Source organism: Thunnus maccoyii, chromosome 6 (genome assembly GCF_910596095.1).
Source record: "Thunnus maccoyii chromosome 6, fThuMac1.1, whole genome shotgun sequence".
NCBI classification, from domain to species: Eukaryota; Metazoa; Chordata; class Actinopteri; order Scombriformes; family Scombridae; genus Thunnus; species Thunnus maccoyii.
In genome coordinates this window covers 14,507,132-14,520,212 of record NC_056538.1, presented here as the reverse complement: position 1 = coordinate 14,520,212, position 13,081 = coordinate 14,507,132, and the positions used below count along the sequence as shown (strand labels likewise).

Sequence of the window (13,081 nt, the reverse complement as noted above, 5' to 3'; positions counted from 1 at the left end):
TCTCTGTACTTCTACCTCCTCAAGCACTGTTCAAACCGACAGAAATGTATTTTAAAATCTACATTCATTCAGATTTGTGAATTTGCAAGCATATACAGAATCTATCAGTGACATTGTTGTACATGGTAAATTATGTTAAAATATATATATTGTTTTTTAAATATGTATAAGATGTTTAATGAAGACACTGATCAAATGTAATTCTGTTTCAGTGGTTCATTTTTTAAAATTTTCAAAGATCCATCATTTATTTCAGGCAATTTCAGCCTCCAGTAGCTAAACACGGCACAACAGTACCTTGTTTTGATTGTTTTTCCAAACAATGAAGTGTATCTTCCCACTCAGTATCTCCAGCATTTGAACCGAAGCAGCTCACTTCATTTGAATTAGAGTGGTTGCTTTTTTTTCAGCCGGCTGTAATCCAACACCGAGACTGTTTACCTGTGATAGCTTCAAATATATTCAGTTGATACCCTTTTAAGTGATCTACATTCATAAGATGTCCTTTTAACATCACCTTTTTGGAAACCATCATGCAGGACAGTGTTCTTATCTTGAGCTACATTATGAACACTCAAATACCCAAATCATATGAATTACCTGTGTTGGTTTGATCCCACTGCTCTAGAAATATGCGTGTGGCAGCTTGCAACCTTATTCTTAGTGAATGACTGGTTTGTGGTTTGTTGTCAGTCAGGCTGCAACTAACAATTTTTTTCATTATCAGTTAATCTGTCGATTATTTGCTTGATTAATTGATAACTTGTTTGGTGTATAAAATGTCAGAAAATGGTGAAAATGTTAATTATTTCCCAAAGCCCAAGATGCAACCCAAAGATATTTAGTTTTCCATCATAGAAGACTAAAGAAACCAGAAAATATTATTAATATTTAAGAAACTGTAACCAGAGAATTTAAGCATTTTTTCGTAAAAAATGACTCAAAGTGATTAATTGATTATCAAAATAGTTGGCAATTAATTTTCAACTTGTCAAGTTGATCAACTAATCGATTAATTGACTAATTGTTGAAGCTCTAGCTGTCAGATTGACGTACTACATTAGACAGTCCTATTCAACCTGTTGTACAGCTCCATGCTAAATGTCCCGTCACTGCTGATGTCACCTCTGAGAGGCAGCTGTCAGCGGCATGTAGGGACACTTCCTGCAGCAGATGAGACCCTGTGTGATGAATATGTCCGCTGATTAAATGTATAGAGCTGTATAGGTGGAAGATCGTCTCTAAATTTTTTAAAAATCTTTCATGTATTATGAATATGTTTTGTCTGTGTGGCTGGTTGTTACAGAATTTATTTTCCAGGAATTTATTGTGGTCTATTATGAATTTGTATACTAAATCTGAAAAACGGATTATATTAAATGCTCCTTGCAGTGCAAACATTGTAGTTCAGTTGTTGGTAGGAGATGAGATGCAAATTGCAATGCGATAATTTGCATGACCACAAGAGGTTGTGTGTCAGGAAAATGGGTTGGGAAATTGGGTGAAAATCTGCTCAAAAAAAAAAAAAAAAAGAAAAAAGAAAAGCTGAGTCCTCTTCCAAATACCTAAACATATGCACAAAGGGCTGATAATGGCACTGCTTCCTTTGAGGTCAAAGTGGGTCCACATTGTACCTGTAGTATAATGTGTGTGTATGTGTATCCTGCTGGCGTACACACTGACAATAGGAAATTGAAATGCGGGGAGGGTTGAGGGAGGCAGTAAGACCCAGAGGAAGAGCAGAAAGAGAGAGAGAGAGAGAGAGAGAGGAGGAGGAGGGACTGTGTTCACTCTCCGGCTCTATGCGTTGCAGCTTGTGGTGATAGCGCGCCAGTGTGTGTCTCAGCCTAGCCGGTGCGAGTGTGTGCATCGGTGCGTTGCTGTGTGTGCAAATGTGTGTGTGACTCCAGCGCTCTCTCTGCGTACGACAGGTGGAGATGACATGACTGCGCTCGAGAGGAAGAAAGGGAAGGACCTGTAAGGGCTTCACACACATACACAGACACAGACACACACACACACACACACACACACACACACGTAAACACACACACACCTTTTCCCCTACATTCCCTCACGCACACCTTTGAATTCCAGCACTCCTCAGTTCAGGGAAAAGATAAGTTGGTGTGTGTGTGAATGCTCTTTTTCCAGCAGCTTATCACCCAGACTGTAACAGCTGACTCCATGTGTGCACAGGAGACAAATCACACACACGACCTGACTGTTGTTTTTGATGCCTGCAGACGCGGTCAGCAAGTGTTTCTGCGTCCCGAGGAGAGTTCAGCTCCAGCCCTGACGACCAGACAGTCCACCACGCTGTCCGAACAGCTCCAGGTAGGATCCACGTTCGCTTCTCTTCTTTTCTTTTCTCTTCTCTTCTCTTCTCTTCTCTTCTCTTCTCTTCTCTTCTCTTCTCTTCTCTTCTCTTCTCTTCTCTCTCTTCTCTTCTCTTCTCTTCTCTGCTCTTCTCTTCTCTTCTCTCCACACTGTCTGAAAAACAGGATGCTATAAGCCTCACACCCTCTGCCCTCTTCTCTCTCCCCTCTTCCTTTCTTTTTTTGTCATCCTCTTCCTTTTGTCCAGTCTATAACAACTACAGGTAGACTGTGATAGGTTCTAGTTTATCTCTACCTTCCAGGTTTTTCCTTTATGACATCAGTTTCAAACATTTTGAGGAGGAATTTTCTTCTGAGCGCCTCCTGTCTTGTTTGCTGTCTGTCTTTCCTTCTCTGCCACACTTTCAGACACACACTTCTGTCTTCTTCTCTTGTTATTTGCTCAACGTTCTTGTTTTTGGGAACAATGAACTTTTGTCTAGAGGAGGTAAGTTTCAATTCCTGTTTCTGCAGCTTTCTGTCTTTCTCTGTTGATTGAGTCTGTGAGATACTTGCCTGGGGATTCTGTATGTGTGTGTATGTGTGTGTGTGTGTGTGTGCGCGCACGTGTGTGTGTGTGTGTGTGTGTGTGTGTGTGTGTGTGTGTGTGTGTGTGTGTGTATGTGTGTGTGTATGTGTCTGCACGTGTGTGGGAGCTCAGACAAAAGACGGAAAGATAAAACATAAAATAGCCATAAACATGAAAGGGAGGAAATTAAAGACAGTGACATTTTTATTTGAATGGCAGATGAGAGCTTGTGCACAATCATCTCTTATTTGCGTGTTAAATACTTGACTGTGTGTATGTATGTGTGTGTTTTAGGCTTCTATGTATTTGACTTCTAGCAGTAAGCCTCATTTGGTCTTTTTTCCCAACATATTTTGTGTTTGTAAGATTTGAGACATAGAAGCAAATACCTAAAATTTAAAATTGCCTCTCTCTCGTATCCCCACACGTGCCATCAAGCAGGATCAGTTTGAGTGTGTGTGTGTGTGTGTGTGTGTGTGTGTGTGTTTCTGTGCACAGAGTGAGTACAAGAGTGTGTTTTTGCATAACAAAATAGAAAAAAAAAATGTTTGATTTGCAGCCAGTGTCGACATGTTCTGCTCAGATCCAATTACCTAAACGGATGTACGCACACACTGACATTGACACCCCCCACTCCCCAACCAACACACACACACACATACACACAAACTCACACACATACAAATATTGCCATTCATACATGAAAAAGATAATTAACCTCACAAACTATGGCTCAAAAATCTGGCTGAAAATAAATACTTGGTAATATACTGTACATATACATAAATGTACAGTATATGGTACTGTAATTGTGTATTTTACTCTCCATATGTGTGTGTGTGCATGTGTTTTTTTTGTGTATCTCAATTTATCAATACAACTCCATCACATGAATTTCAAATGTAATAATTAGTTTTTTGTGTGTTTAATTACGATGCTGGATTTGTTTTATTTAATCAACCTCTAGTTATACAGGCCAGTGTGTGTCTGTGTGTATTTCTACATATTTGTGTGTGTGTGTGTGTGTGTGTGTGTGTGTGTGTGTGTGTGTGTGTGTGTGTGTGTAATGCTTCTACCTGTCTCTGGTTCTGAGTCAGCTTTCTACATACGCATTTCTGCAGTCAGGTTATGTTGCTGAAAGTCTTGTCCAGCTGCATTCCTCTCGTACATCCTGTGTGTTTATGTAAATGGTTCGTTGCCGATGGCTCATTGCTGAAGTGACACCAATACTGTAAAGTCTGTGATTTGGCTGCTGCTGAGCATGCAGCATGTGCAGCGCCACCTGCAGGATCTGTCTGAAAGAATAATGTTGTGTAGGTCTCAAAGGTGTGTTTGGAGGGAGAGGTTTGCAGTTTTGCCTCTTTGGTTCCACAAAATGGTTTTTGGTGATGTCATGACTCTTATCCTCTGATTCAACAGATTTTGACAAAATGTTAGCTATGCACAAATGCTTAGTTGTTTCTTTGCACAGTCATGTATGTGGGAAATTTTGTGAACTCTTGCATTTATATGTTCTCCATAGTATTTAGGAGTGTGTCTGCTGTATGCATGTATGTGTATGCGGTCATTTGATTGTGTGTGTGAACCAATAAGGCAGTAAAAGCAGCAGGTTAATCTCTTCTCAGTCTGCAGCAGAACAGATGTGAGGATTAATTTGTCAGGGAATCGGGGTGGTGCTTACATGCTTGTGTGTTTGTGGGAGAGAGACCGTCTAGCTCCACCAAAATTCAATAGAATAAATGTGTTATACAGATTTCATAAACTCTGCTCTTCAGAGTGTCAATACGAATGTAGTTTTTGTTTCATAACTGTCATTATTAACACATTCTGTGCTTCAGCATTGAGATTTTACTAATGTATTTGATGTGTGTGCGTCTGTACAGTTTGTGTGAGTATTCACAAGTGTGTTCACCTTTTTTTTTTAATCAGAAGCTATACTTGGGGACAGGTGTGTGTCCTCGGAACTCCCCTAAAAACTTGGTATTTCTTGCTTTACGTCCTGTATCACAGAGCGTTGTGTGTCTGATGTGCGTTCTCATGGCTCGCATTGGGTTGTCTCGCCATTTTTTTGGATAAGCAAGCAAAACCTAAAAAGTTGTTTATTAATCTAATCTGTGCCTGAACCCCAAGATTAAATATACAGGAGACCTCGCTCCTAATTGTAACTTCAGAGATGATTTTTTATTTTTTTGTGAACACAGATTTACGAAGATACACTTAGATTTGTGCTCCTTATACTGCTGCAACCACGACTAGACTTCCCTGCAGATTTTCAAATAACTTTTACCTGACGGTTGAGAAACTCTTAAATTAACCATCATAACATTATACTGGAAAATATGTACAACTAAATAGTGCTAAAATATAGTGACATTTAGATGGACTAAATTATGTCAAAAATCTACTCAGATGAGGGATCTGTATTCTGATATCAATGTAGTATCTTGAAGTAGACTTTCCACATATATAGGTGTGAGGCTAAATATACAAATGATAGGAAAACATGAATAGTATATTCTGTATCCCTTCATACTTGACATGCATCAAATAAACTGATCTCATATTGTATGCATGTATTATTCAGTCTAGTTTTCCAAGCTTTAGAAATAAAACATTTTGCCACTCAGTCCAAGTTCTCATTTTCAACAAACCAAAATCATTCAGGATTTTTGCTCTGCATTCTTACAAAGGCGCACGCAGGTTATCATATAGAGTAGCCTACAATAAAAATAAGTGCAATTTATTTCCATCATGTCCCAGGTCACAGACCAAATACACTCGACCTTCCTCACTTATTGCCAGGGGTAGGATACCTCTTGTCAGGGTTCCACACCAAAAGGTTTCTGTTCTATCTATTTGAGGGTCCTTAACATGGAAAAGTTTGGGAACTCCTCACCAAACTACGTTTCAGTCGGTGCAATCACCAGAGGCAGTGCATGTTGCAACTCCTTGGGTCTCATAATTTGGATATATTAGTGTTTGTCATGACATGTCATTAACAGTAACTGAGGGCCTTATCTTACATCAAGATGCTCAGTCCATACAGGCTTACAAGGCACACACAAGAATTATTTCCATGTATGCAGATGCAAGACCAAATATACAGATTATAGGTATAGTTTAATAGAATATTATGTATACATTCATATATGACATACATCTGCAATAACCTATATTGAATGTATGTATTATTCAGTGTAGTTTGTCTGATACCCTCCCCCCACCAAGACCCCCCATATTTCACACCCTGCTTTTATGAAGATTTCACTTTGTGTGTGTGTAAGCTCATGCATGTTTCTCTCTCATGCTGCTTCTGCATTTCACTCATTTGTGAGACAAAACAAAAATACAATCCATTCACTGACTAAAAAAACAGGAAGGCAAAAAGGCAGGTGGAATGTCTCCAATCATAAAGGTGAATTCACATTTTTATAGGCATTTCGTCTTTTTCTTGGCACAATGTTTTAGTAACAACAATCCACTACAGATTTTATGTTGACAGATGTATGATCAACCTGACATACATTTCAGCACATTTTAGAGAGGATCAGATTCACATCCTTGGGCTGCAAGACAAGAGAGGAAACATCTGTGTAACACAAAGTTAGCTTTTTAACAGTTCGCTAAGGTTAGCTAGCCAGTAAATTTCATCCAATATTTTCATGGCGCATGATATGGGGCACATGTTATGACATTCTGAAGTAAGCATGACTGGATAGTGCAAATTAAAAGTAGTATTTGTACAAAACTAACATAACTCACCCTCCATCGTGGAAAACTCATGAACGTGCACTCAGAGCACGGGCTGAGATGGTCACAGAGCTCACCAAAGCGTATATTGAGGTGAAAAAAGGCCATTTGAACTGAACAAACAAATGTACGCAATTATTTCTGCGTGTATGTGTGCGGGTGTGTGTGTCCAAGGGCTCCATACAGTCGCGCCCCAGATAGATTGGCCTTAATGATGTGAAAGTGTTTCTGTTGGACAGAGTAGCTTTAATCTACCTACCACTTTGAAGTGTTATAATTTTCAGTTTGGGGACAGAAAGGAGGCTCTGTATTCTTACATCACTGCTGGAGGAGAATGAAAAGCAAACTTCCTCAGGGGTATAAAAAGGTAGTACATTATGATGACTGTTGCATTAGTTGCACTGTGCATGTGTTGGCAAGCCCACGTGTGCATGCCCGTCCTTGTGATGGAATTGTTATTCTGATCTGATCACAAAGATTTGCTTTTATGATGCCAGATCACAGTTTTACCTCTTGTTCTGGTACACTCATAACGCTTCAGATGAAGCAATTCATTCCTTGCTCTTATACTGTGTTTCCACCTCTTTCTCTTGTGATTGCATTCAAAGCTGTACATGTTTACCTTGTATCCTTTGATGTAGTCTGATATACTGCAGGTGAGCAAGTAGGTGTTCATTGTCTCGCTCAAGGGCAAAACAACAGGGCATGCAGCTGAGATAGTGATGTAGTCTCTGACAGACTTCTTAGGAAAATTAAATACGAGCCAAAAACGTATTTTCTCCTCCATTTATTTTACACCATTTGAGTTCAACCCATCAACTCACATAAAGAAACTAATAATTGTATACATGTAAATGTAAAACTAAATGTAAATATATATTTTTGGCTCCAGGGAAAGCTAAATTTAAAACCAACAAAAACCAATAACAGGTAGAAATCAATTAATTCCCCCATAACTGAATCTATCACAGTCAGAGTTCAACACCATAAACTAGTGAAGCTCCCCCTTCATGATCAAGCCAATATCCCACATTGTCAATTTGAAGAAATCCAAAGATTTTGCCCTCCAGATCTGACGGTGGTCATTTCAGCTTCATATGAGACAGTCCATGTGTATTTCTTCTTGTGCGCTCTGCTTTTATTGCTAATGTGAGTACCAGCAGTCTGCTGTACAGCAGTAAACAGCAAATACAGAGCTTGATAAAGCTCATGCAGCAGTGGAGCCCATTGTCAGTGAGCAATGTACACAAGATTGAAACTAATTATATCCAATGGCAGCAGCAGACTAGTGTACTATGTAGGTAGTCCAAATGGTTGAGCAGCCATAACAGGGAGAATGAGTTGTAACTCATTTTGCACCACCAGATAACCGCTGTATGATGATCCTCAAATTCAGCAAGAGCAGTGTTTCTGTTAAATATCCAGTGTCACTAAATGTACTGAGACACTGCAGCAACAATATGTTGAAAACCTGTGTTTTTCATATAAGTGACACCTCAGTTATACCTCGTACCAAAAACATATCAATGGTTTACATTTAGAACAAATGCAGTGAAGCTGTGGGCAAAGATTTCATGCTTTTAACATGAAAACATACATAGCGCTGGTGAGCATACATAACTAAGTAGAGTGGCAAGAAAGAAGACAGGCAAACATAAACATAACAGTAACATCATTTACAATTTACAAGTGAAACATGAACCATGTCTGTATGAAGATGATAGATATTCAGTTCTCCTTGTTTAAAGGATAGCTTTACAGTTTTTCAAGTCTGTCTTAAAACAATAGTCAGGGGAAACTGAAACAAGTTTTGCTTGCAGTAATCATTCATCCTGTTCATACTGGTCACTAAAAGAGCCCTTCTTAAAGGCTTTTCAATATAAGTGATGGGGGACAAAATCCACTGTCCTTGTTTTGTGCAAAAATATATTACGTCATCCGAATATGAGGCTTCAGCAGTCCAAATTAGTCAAATCAAGTGGATATCTTCTAAAGTTACAGCCTTTTTAGTACAAATTCCCTTCTTTTTGTTACTATACTTCCACCACAACTCAGCAGGGGAACACAAATTTTATACTACAAAAACAAATGGTCAGCATGAACAGGTGGAAAACCTTTTTTAATGTTCATATGTGCACCTGACTAATGTTTTAAGACAGACATGAAAAATGCAGTATCCATTAACCTGTTGGATCTACAGTGTTGTGGTTCTATAGAGCTCTAAAAACACCTATCACTATCACCACGTGTGAACTCCCCCTCTTGGTTTTTATTGCATTGATCACCGGTGGCTTGAATTAAACTCTTGGGAGCAGGATCCATAACGTTCCACAAGTCCCAACACCATTCTTCAATTACAAACGTTAAGGGACTCGATGATAACAGGTAAGGCGTCACACGCCTGAGTAGTAGCTGCAGCAGTGAAGAATGTGCAGTGAGTTGACAGCTTAAATCGATCGCCCAGTTGGTGAGCTTGGTTGTTGCATCAGCTGATCCAGAGCACAGCCCATTTTGAGCAGTGTGTGTGAGTTGGTTTGCAGACTTTGCTTCATTTCCTGCGTTTGACCTGAAAAAGTACAGTATTACTCTATGGACGTATATGATGCCATGGTTTCACCTGTAAAACATGACATCTGAAGTGCAAGCAATTGATTTATGTTTCTTTGCATGAGTTTGTGCAGTTAAAGCTTTATGATTATGATCACAAGTAGGTAAATGCAAAGAAATGCAATTTGCCATTCTCAAATTCTAAGAAATTGTTAACATATTAGATATCTCTATAGTCGTTTTAATTCAGGGGTCGCTCATTTGGTCCTCCATTTGATCCTGGTGAGTACCGAGCAGACATTGCAGTAAAATAGCACCACCTGTTGCGATGTATGATAAAAAACAAACCCTCACCAATGCAGCAAAAACACTGACTGGTGCTAATTCCAAGGGACAGACAGAAGAAACAGACAGAGGAATGGAGATCCGACAGTAAACATGATGAATCATTAATAATGTGTTGAATAAAAGACCACAAAAGTCAGTAGATATCAACCCTTATGTGCATCTTTTTTCTGAAACCAAGCTCTCCTTTCTTGCAGTTTTCACCAAGTAGATTATTGCAACAGTTCACTAGCTTGAAGCAGGTGCAGCCTAATTTATATATCCCACTGTAAAACAAGACTAAAATCTCTTTATAATCTTTATTTGCTGCAACTGTCTTCCTGCAAGATCACATCATTCAGGTTTTTCACTGAGGTAGAGTCAAAACATTTCTGCTGGTTTGGCTTGTTTTACGTACCACTGCAGCTCTGGTTGTGGTATATTAATTTTTAATTGCCCTCATTGTGCAACTTTGTACAGTGAATGTGACTTAATTGTTAAGTCTTCAGTGATTTTTATACCAATATATATACTAATACACATTTAGTCATGGAAACCTTATATCAGCACATCTTTACCGTCTGAAACCCAACAAAGAATGTTTAAAATGAGAAATAGTAAAATTTAATCACAAAGGTTAGATATTAAAGATCTATTCTGTTGCTTCTGATTTACATAACAATAAAACAAAACATCTTTCGGCTCTTGATCTCTAGTCAGTCTGGAAATGTTGAAAGCATCCGAATTCTGTTGTTTCATGCCGGCTGTTTTGAACCTTTTTAAATAATAAAAAGCATTAATTCTTTGTACCTGCTGCAGACTTCACGGCATATTGGACTAAAGCTGTTTTGTTTATGTGATCCGTTCTCTCACTGCAGTGGCATTTGTCCTGTTGCAGGGCTCACTGTGCCTGAAGGATGCAAATCCAAACACAGGGGAGAGACTGTCTTACATTACCAGGGCACAGCGGTGTGGTATTATATGCTGTAGGGTTCAAAGTGATGAGAAGAAATTTACACAAGCAGCGACCACTGGCTTCACCTGCCATGGTACTTTGAATCTCATATTCTGATAAATGACCACCGACACAAGGGCACCTTCACTTCACAACACCCCTCTGAGAGCCGCTGTACGTGTGTGTATGCATGTATAAGGGTTAGTGTTTTTGCTTTGATAAATGGACTGTATGCAGTGCAGCTGAATTTTATCTCAAGTGGATCCCTGCAGGGTATCGAGTAAGCTCTTCCTCTCTCTCCTTGCGTGTGTGTGTTTGCATGCACATCTCTGCACTTCTCTGCATGTATCTATATGCAGGTAAATATACAGTGTGGTTGTATATTTGCTGGTGAACAAGCCCCCTGCTGACTTATTAAACTCCAAGTAGTGCGACATTTTTCCTTTGAACATTACATATTTTAAGAATCTGTATATAATAAAATATCAAATCTGTCCAATTTCCTATTCACTGCAGCCCTTGTCACTGTTAACTCAGAGCTCCACAGGATTGCTGATTTCCAACCAATGAACATGGTCAATTGTGTTGGATCACATGACCAACCCAGCAGTATAGTTCATTCTTTGTATTCCTGTGGTGGTAAACAACAATTTTGCAACACCCTTGCACATAAAGGTGAATGATTAAAACACAAGCTTATGAATATATATATATAATTAATTAGCAATTAATTAACCTTTACAAAGAGAATTTGTACTCCCATAAAAGCAAGTCTGCCTCTGCTAAAAGATTCTGTGTAAAGATGACATGAAGTTATTTCATCACTGAACCCCGTCTGCACTTGTAGCAGTAAAAAAGCTTGAGCACAGTGAGATTTACTGGGTGTCCAATAAAGTTGTACATACTGTATGCAGACATAAATTGTAAGTGTGGTAATCATCAAATCTCCTCAAGAGTTATTTTGTAACGTTGATGAGTAGCTCGTGCCTCCATGGGCATAACTTTTATGTTGATGTTTGCTTTCATTGCAGTCCTCCATATATGTAATCCAGACTGCATTTAGATGGCTCAGTTTTCGTTACATGACATGCTCCTTCTTGAAACGCTCAATCTTCATAAAGAGTGAAACTAAGCAAGGCAAATATATAATAAATCATGTTTATGCAACTGCTTGCCATATGTCTTATGTCTTAAGTTGCTTAGGAGAAGTTTGACATTTCCACAAGCTATTGGTTTGTTATTCTTGGTCTCTACTTTAAAAACTGCAAGCAAGGACAAATGAAAAGTTGCTGTGTTCGTCCAGTACGGAGATGGAAATTTTACTGGTATGTAAAAGTGAAGGACAAATCTTTCTATTCTTCTCTTGTACATCCTATTTAACAGTAAATGCCATCTCAAACTAATTCACCCATAGCCTTGCCAGATTACAATGAGAAAAGGGCAATTGTGAGTTGGCTTTGTCAGAAGGCACACTCGCTTCGGGCAAAACAGAAGAAAATACAACTGATGAGTCACTGCTCACCTCACGTAGGCTGAAAGACTAAACAGAAGTTCTGCATAATTCTTCCATTTCTTAAAGTGATACTCCCCCCATAATCTCTTTTTCCTCCGAGTATCAAACATGTCTCTGTAGGCTCGAAAGGTAGATTTAAAAGTTTGTAATTTCTTCACAGACAGAACACTTGTGTTCAGCTTGAACTAAGTTAGTTATAATGAATTCCAACGGTGCCACTTTTTCAAGGCAGAAAATGTCCCCTAAATCTATATAGACAAGCTTGTCAATCACTTGTTTGCTCAGGCGCTATTCCGTGCATGATGAATACTCAGCCATGTTGTGTGGGGGTGGAGCAGGTGAACCCAAGTGCAGACACACAGAGGCAAGGAGACAGGGAAACGGTAGGACAAGGCATACAGGCAAGGAGAAACTAGTACTGGTAGCTGGGGAAACAGGAGCTGAGGCAGGCTGGGGCAAGGGGAGCAGATCTGGAACGGCATCAGTGGAAGCTGGATAGAGCAGGGGTCCTGTCCAGGGCAGGGAAGCAGGGCTGACAAGACGAGGGACAGCAGACAGGGACGGGAGCCAGAGCAGACAGGACTGCAGGGAACAGGAGACAGGGACGGGAGCCAGAGCAGACGGAACTGCAGGGAGCAGGAGACAGGGTCAGGCTAGGGAAAACAGGCAACAACAAGAAAACTCATAAATACAGGAGAAATGGCTTGAAGCGTAGACTGACTGAGCAGAGGCTACGATCTGGCAGCGTGGATCTGGCAGGGCTGAGGTATCGATTATGGAACGGGTTGCAGCTGGTGGGGCTCTGCTCTGACTCCAGCACACCTGTCTCCAATCACACACACACACACACACACACACACACACACACACACACACACAGGGAGAGAGAGGGAGAGAGCCACTGGAGAAGTGGCAACAGGTAGGGAGACACAGGGCTGAGGCAGGAATGGCGACAAAGCAGGCTCTTCTTGTTCAGTTTTTGTCTTCACACAAGTTGTTATGTTTCCTGCTGCAACATCACCATAAATGAGGTGCTCTAACAACAAGTAGAGATCAGAAAATCTTATAATTGTAAAAAAGGTGTG

General features: G+C 39.8%; 1 protein-coding gene across 3 annotated transcripts in view; it reads left to right on the top strand.

The window, feature by feature from the left end:
* The window catches only part of LOC121898591 (cGMP-dependent 3',5'-cyclic phosphodiesterase), a 169,953-nt gene that overhangs the window by 58,819 nt on the left and 98,053 nt on the right, over positions 1–13,081 (top strand). For 2 of the 3 annotated variants that reach the window (XM_042413803.1, XM_042413802.1), the window contains one exon: positions 2,247–2,337. In XM_042413803.1, coding sequence (XP_042269737.1) covers positions 2,247–2,337 — 91 coding nt within the window. Of the gene's footprint in view, positions 1–1,843; positions 1,978–2,246; positions 2,338–13,081 lie in introns of those variants that run through there. The other variant, XM_042413804.1, reaches the window with a different exon arrangement.